The sequence below is a fragment of the Arachis duranensis genome, chromosome 7 (genome assembly GCF_000817695.3).
Source record: "Arachis duranensis cultivar V14167 chromosome 7, aradu.V14167.gnm2.J7QH, whole genome shotgun sequence".
In the NCBI taxonomy this organism is placed as follows: domain Eukaryota; kingdom Viridiplantae; phylum Streptophyta; class Magnoliopsida; order Fabales; family Fabaceae; genus Arachis; species Arachis duranensis.
In genome coordinates, this window is record NC_029778.3 from 78031053 (window position 1) to 78038589 (window position 7537).

Below are 7537 nucleotides of genomic sequence, written 5' to 3' on the forward strand. Positions count from 1 at the left end.
GTCATATAAACTTCTTTGTCCAAATCTCCATGAAGGAAGGCAGTGTTGACATCCAGTTGTTTCAAATGCCATTTCTTTGCCGCTACTAATGCTAACATTACTCGTAGGGTAGTCATTTTGACAACTGGACTAAAAGTATCACCATAATCTACTCCTTGCACTTGAGTGAATCCTTTTGCAACTAGCCTCGCTTTGTGCCTTTCTATGGTGCCATCGGGATTGAATTTTACCCGGAAAACCCATTTGCAACCCACAGCCTTCTTGTCTTTTGGGAGTTCAGTGAGACACCAAGTTCTGTTCTGATCTAGAGCTGTCAATTCATCTTGTATTGTCTTTCTCCAACATTCATGTGCAGCTGCTTCCTCATAAGTACTAGGTTCTAGATTTGAGGTGATGGCTAGAGAAAGTGACTTATATTTCGGGGTTAGTTTATCATATGACAAGTGTTGTGAGATAGGATATAAAGAGTTAGAGTTGGAAACATTGCTAGAGTGAGCTGTGTGAGTTGTCAAACAATGATAGTTCTTCAAATAAGCAGGCGGTTTCTTGACTCTTTCAGACTTTCTAGTAATGCAGTCATGTGTGATGTCAGAGTGTTGTGATGCAGGTGCATTATCAGTGTGTGGTGTGGTAATGGGTGCAATGGTGTGTGAGGAAATTGGTGAGTGCATTGAGCTTGAGAAATGTTCATTTGAATCTATGAGTGTGGTATGTGTGGGTGATTGCAAATGATGTGTGGATGGTGTATCATATTGAAAAAGATCAATGCATTGTGGAGTACGAATGGGCACTACAGAAATGTCAGTGCTAGTGGAATGTAAAAATGAAAATGAGTTTCATAAAAAATTACATTTCTGGATATGAAAATTTCCTTTGATTTTAAATCAATAAGTCGAAAACCCTTTGTTCCTAATTTAAAACCAAGAAAAGCTGTTTTTCTGGCTCTTGGGTTTAATTTTGTTCTTGAATTTGTTAATGTGGAGGCATATGCCAGAGAACCAAATACTCTTAAATATGAAAGGTCAGGTAAGTTGCCATACAAAAGCTTATAAGGACTAGCATTATTCAGGTTAGTGCTGGGCAGCCTATTAATTAGGTGAATGGCGTGAGCAACTGCGTATTGCCAAAAACAATGTGGAATTCCTGATTGAAATAGCAGTGCTCTAGCAACACCTAAAATATGCTGGTGTTTTCTCTCTACAAATTGTACTAAGATTAAAAGATAATTTCTTTTGTTTTGCAAAATGACATGAATCACAAGGAAAATTTGAAGCAATACTATCTATAAAAGGATAATACTTCTTCAGAAAAATCAATTTATGCATGGGTATGTGTCCTAATCTAAGATGCCAAATATTGTTGTGCTCACTGTGTGAAGGTGTGGTGGGATGAGTAGTAGTAGTAGTTACCGCCAATGAAGCTTGCTTTGTTGGAAGAGGGGGAAAATGAGAGAATTCTGGTTCTCTACTCATTGTATGTAACCCTTCTATACACTTAGCAATGCCAATCATTTTTGATGTGGATCTATCTTGTATCTCACAACACTTATCATTGATTAACAATTGACAATGTAAGTTTGAGGTTAACTTTGACACAGATATCAATTTAAAATCAAAAGAAGGAATGTATAAAACATTTTTGAGAAAAAAAATTTTAGAAAATGTGATTGTGCCAATGATGGTGCTAACAGTTTTGGTTCCATTTGGCAATATCACATTGATTGGATCAATATTTTGAAAACTTGCAAAATCTTTTTTAGTGTGTAGGGGATTAGCTTTTTTTTCTATCAATTCTGTATAATCGTAAATTTTTAGAAATCGGTTTTTGGAACCCTAACTTTCTTTTTCCTTTTTTCTTTTTCTTAGATCTGATTCATTGTAATTGGATTTTAGAAATTAGGGTTTTTTTTTAAAATATAAAATCAATAATTATTAATTACAGTTGTTTAAAAAAAAAAAACGGGAGGGTGTTACCCATGCTTCTTATAGCATACATCTTCTGTGTGGCCTTGTTTGTTGCAATGTGAGCAAGCCAATGTAGCTCCACGACCTCTGCAATGGGAGGATCTGTTTGCCATGTTTGCCATTTTGAGAAATCAATGAATCACATAGTAATAGGGATTCAGATCTTCTTCCTTCCAACTCGTTGATCGGAACAGCTATGTTCACCAAGAAAAAATCTTGCGAAATAGCCTCTCATCAAACTCTATTGGATGAGTTTGAAGCAAGAGGTAAGAATGGGGGAAAGAAAATGTCGAAAGAAAAATCAGGGATAGAAAGAGAATGGCAAAATTGGATTGATCTCAATTCACAACTTTTTTTTTATTCACAGCTTGGTTGCTCTCCACGCTCACCGCACCATGAAGAAAATCTCATGCCCTAAGCTGTTCAAGCTGTGATGTTGATGGTTTAATGAATCAGAAGGGATTAAGAGAGGGAGAGAGATAGGTTCTTCTCATTATTGGAGAGAATGAAAAATCCCCCTTAAAAAATATTTGTTGAGTTATTACACTTTATATACTATGTACTTTTTTTTATGTACTCTCACTAAAAAATAATTACAATGATAAACCTATTATTGATAAAGAAATAATCTAGGTAACAAATATATCTTATTTTTTAGGGGAAACTTGACTGATGTGTGTTTTATTTTATTTTACTCCAGCTGCTGTGGAAAGTTTCTTCCTCTCGTAGTTAACGCCATTTATATATGGATGATAACTTCTTTGTTACTCACAGCACAGGATGATAGGTGTAAACTGTAAAGTAAAGGAAATAGTATTATCATGTTGGGCTCTTATTATATTGGGCTTTTACAGCAAGCTTCTTCATTAAATTGAATTCTCCTTCCTCACCAACTAAAATAGTTAGGCCCGTCCAAAACTAGTTTTATTGGTGACTTGTCCAAAAGTAGTTTAAAACAACAGAGAGTAAATCACATTATTTTGTAAACTTCAAGTAATAAAATGAGATGCATTCCCAGAAAATAAAAAGAAAAGCATTCTTTAATTCTAGAAGACCAATTGCTTTTATCTTAGATTTGAACCAATACAAGCCCATTTTTTATACTGAAAGGGTGACAAGAAGCCCATTTTTTTTTAGCTCTATTTAAGGGTTTGCCGCTGGCCAATGGATTGCTGCATGCACAAGGCGGGATTCAAACCCCCGACACTTGCTTAAGCGGACTAGTGAGCTAACCACTAGACCAACCCAACTTGGTTCTCTAGCATTATATATATGTAATACATTTTGTGATAAGAAAATTCTTGGATGTATTAAAGTGGGTCTTCACTTTTATCCTAATCAAAAACAAAAATAAAATAAAAAGTATACTTTTGTACTTAATTTTTGTGACTTTTTTTTAAATATTTCTAATATTTAATTTAATATAATTTTATTCTAACGTTTTTATTTATTCAATTTTATCTCTAATCTTTTTTTTTTGTCAAAATTATTTCTAAAAATTTTTAATTGTGTCCCTAACATTTTACATAAATTGTACTAGAGTTAATTGAGATAATCTAAATTTGCAACAGTTGATTGAAATAACTAAAAATAAATGTAAGATGAATATTGAACCATGAGAATTTATTGAGGAGTGTTTTAAAAATTGCAACACTTTTACCGAATTGATAAATTATTATACATACATTCAAACAAAATTAACTCTTTATTTCCTCTCATTTAACTGCCGTGAAATTAAGAAATACTATTTCCTTATCAGTTATTAACTTATTATCTTGTACACACAAAACAGTAGCTTATAGCAAAGCACAAACTATTAATAAGAAAACAATCATCACTTGGAATATCTATGTAGAACCATCACACTAAACAAATCATGGTGACCTATATATATAATTAATGCATCACATACCAGTAAGTAACATTAAACAAATGATTAGGGAAACAATATTCTGCATCAAAACCAAGAAACTATATCTACGCTAGCTTTATTTTAGAATATAAATCTGACATTGGGATTCAATAATTAGCTAGTGATATTGTAAGCGCAATATACTGCATGAAGTATCCGCTGGATCTTTATGGCAGGTGCAGCAGATGAGATCTTATGTATTATGTTCTTCAAAAGAACCTGCAAAGATAAGAAATTATTTTTTTAAAAATCTCTACCCATTCAAGTCATTTGTGCAAGTTAATCAAAGAAATAAATATAATTGGTTCGTAAGAGTGCATTTCCATATATAACATAAAATAAAACTGAAAACATTTACCTTTTAAATATGTATGTTAGATGGTAACGAAAATAATAAAATACAAAGTATATATTTAGTTATGCTATAATTAAGAGGTTACCTGCAGAGAATTGGATATCAGTGAAAGGAGTTGAGATTTGTGAGCAGCAGGACATAAAATCGGTCTCTCAGGTCATACAGAAATCTGAAGTAAGCATGTCTGCACTTGCGACTGAAGAAAATGGCACCACAAACTCCCCAAAAGCCTACAGCAAAGCCAACTCCTAAGCCCATATAGAGGCTGCTCAGAAAATCTGATTCATCACCATCATCATCATTCTCACCCAAAGTCTTTGTGTCATCTCCATGATTTGAGCAGTTTTTGGGAAGGGGAGGTCCACAAAGATCGACATTCCCAATATAGCTAAGCTCACTGAAGCTCTGAAGTTGGGTCCCTGAAGGGATTTGGCCGCTCAAGTTATTGAATGACAGGTTCAAGTTATCGAGGAAAGACAAACTGGATATACTCTCCGGAATCTGTCCCGTGAGTTCATTTTTGGATAAATCAAGAGACTCCAGTTGTGTCATGTTACCAATCTCTTTTGGTATGGTTCCTGTTAGCCTGTTATGGGATAGGTTCAAGAAATGCAACTGAGAGAGGCTGAACAGTTGTGGAGACATTGTTCCTGTCAGATTATTACTTGAAAGGTCAACCATGCGGATCAGCTTCAGATTTGAATCATACTTTGATTGTTGACCTTTTACAAGCAATATAAGGTCGTCTCTGTATGTAAAGAAATCCCTTCCATCAAAGAATTTGTAGAAAATCCAACTGGTTGAATAGTGCATGTCAACAAAGGATGTGATGTTGTTTAGGCATTTGGGTATATGTCCTGAGATTCTGTTATATGCAATATCCAAAACAATGAGGAAAGGCATTTGACATATCTGTATGGGAATGTTACCAATGAATTTGTTGGACCTTAACTGGACAATCCTTATACTCTGCGGCATCCACTTTGGTATGTTTCCAGAGAAGCTATTCTCGCGGACATTAAGAATGGACAGGGAGCGGCAATACTGAAGTGATGAAGATGATATGTCCCCAGACAAGTTATTTTCATGTAGATGCAGCGATGTGAGATTTGACAAGAAGCCCATTGATGGGGGTATGTTGCCACTAAGATTGTTGCCTCCCAGATTAACATAACGCAGCGACTTCCAATTCATCCAGCAGTCTGTTAGTCCTCCAGATAAATTATTATCAGAAAGGTCCAAGTACTGCAAGTTATTGTTGCTTTTCTTGCTGTGGCACAAGAGACGAGAGATGGACCCTGATAGAGAACTGTTGTTTACCTGGAAGAAAACAACATTGGATGAAAGTCGAGGTAGACTACCTTTGAAATTATTTGATGTCAGGACTATGATGCTGGAATTCAAGAACGCTTCTGATAAGTCCCCTTCTATTGTGTTGTTGTACAATTTCAGATGCTGAACTGTGGATGCAAACCTCCAAAAGTTGTTATTATTGTTGGCAGATTCAAATGAGAACTTGGAGTCCTGAATGAGGAGAAAATAGAGAGATGTCTGTGTATATAACCATTGAGGAAGTGTAGGGTGCAGTGGTCCAATGTACAGCCTCTCAAGTTGGAAAGGTGGTATCCAGAGGGGATCAAAATCAAAGGTGATGTATGGTGATTCAAAAAACAAGTATTTCAAATTTTTCAGTTTTGCAAAATTTCTTTCAGACACAACCCCTGTGAAGAGATTTCCGTCTGCCATCAAGATGTTTAGGGATGACAAATTTCCCAAATTTGTAGGAAGAGATCCAGAAAAATAGTTGTCATGAATGGAAAGACCGGCAAGATACTGAAGTTGGCCTATCCAATCTGGAATTGAGCCATTTAAGTAATTATCATGCAATGCAAGCCAAGTCAAAGAATGAAGATTTGGCAACGTATTTGGTAGCTGACCCATAAAATAATTTCTTGAAAGGTCAATCTTAAGGACATGAGAACTAAGATTGAATATCCATTTAGGCAACTCTGAGTGAAAATAGTTATCGTAAAGATTAATATACTGGAGTGATGTGCTAAAATTAGCATATTCAAGAGATGGACTTATGTCTTCAAGTTTACAGCTCTCTAAGTAGAGCTCCACCAATGATGGAAGCACCGTCATCCAGTGAAGCCAGTTAGTTTCCATGTGAAGATTAATGTTACTGAGGTCTATGTATTCCAAAGAGGAAATCTGAGAGAGCCACTCAAGACTCTTAATAAAAAGATTATTGTTGTATGATAGATCAATGTAATTGAGAGTTGACGAGTTCACAGTGGAATCAGCTGAGATAGTTGAAAAGTCATTGTAACTCAAATCCAAATGTTGCAAGTATTCCATGTCTAACAGAGAGAGAATGATGTCACCTGCAAGGCATTTCTGCGAGTTATATTCTTCATCTTCTTCAACATCATAATAATCACATGAGAGAGTGAGGTGTATGACTCTGGCAGTGATGTTGTGGCAGGTGACTCCCTTCCACTGGCAGCAATCCTGCTCCTGCTTCCATGAAGATAGGAGTCCCGATGGGTCAGTGACTCCTTCTTTGAACTTCAACAGGATTTCTTTATCTCTCTCGTTGCAACAACTGCACATCATGCATAATGTGCTAAGCATCATTGCAAACACATATTTCCTCTTCCAAATTATATTATTGCTATCCATTGATTAAACAAAGCAAAGCTAAATTGTAATTAGGGTTCATATCTCGCTTCTTTGTTAAGCTACGTATATATAGCAAGATTACGATTACCATACAAGTCATTCATGCAAGACCAAATGAATCATATCTCTTACTCTTGTGGTCGGAAAGCCATTATGGATGTGAAATTTTAGGGAGACTTGACTGACATGTGTTTCTCGGTGTGGAATTTTAGGGACACTTGACTGACATGTGTTTCTCGATGTGGAATTTTAGGGACACTTGACTGACTTGTGTATTCCTCCGGCAGCTGTGGAAAGTTTCTTCCTCTAGTAGTTGCCGCCATTTTATTATGGATGATAACTTCTTTGTTACTCACAGCACAGGATGATAGGTGTAACCGTGTAAAGTAAAGGAGATAGTATTATCATGTTGGGCTCTTATTGTATTGGGCTTTTACATAAGGCTTGTTCATTAAATTGCATTCTCCTTTCTGACCAACTAAAATAGTTAGGCCCGTCCAAAAGTAGTTTAAAACAACAAAGAGTAAATCCCAGTTTATTTTGTAAACCGCAAGTAATAAAATAAATGAGATGCATTCCCAAAAAAATAAAGGCAAGCACTCTTTAATTCTAGAAGACCAA

The 7537-nt window shown here is 35.6% G+C and overlaps 1 protein-coding gene across 5 annotated transcripts in view; it reads right to left on the bottom strand.

The window, feature by feature from the left end:
- LOC107459762 (receptor-like protein EIX2) overlaps positions 1-7256 on the bottom strand; it is an 11822-nt gene extending 4566 nt beyond the window's left edge. The window contains exons 1-2 of one of the 5 annotated variants that reach the window (XM_052251421.1): positions 7049-7256; positions 4317-6839 (exon numbers count right to left, since the gene is read on the bottom strand). In XM_052251421.1, coding sequence (XP_052107381.1) covers positions 4334-6839; positions 7049-7068 — 2526 coding nt within the window. In that variant the 5' untranslated portion in view covers positions 7069-7256 and the 3' untranslated portion in view covers positions 4317-4333. Of the gene's footprint in view, positions 1-3908; positions 4096-4316; positions 6963-7048 lie in introns of those variants that run through there. The other 4 variants (XM_052251422.1, XM_016078017.3, XM_052251420.1 and 1 more) reach the window with 4 other exon arrangements.
- Positions 7257-7537: the final 281 nt, after the last annotated feature.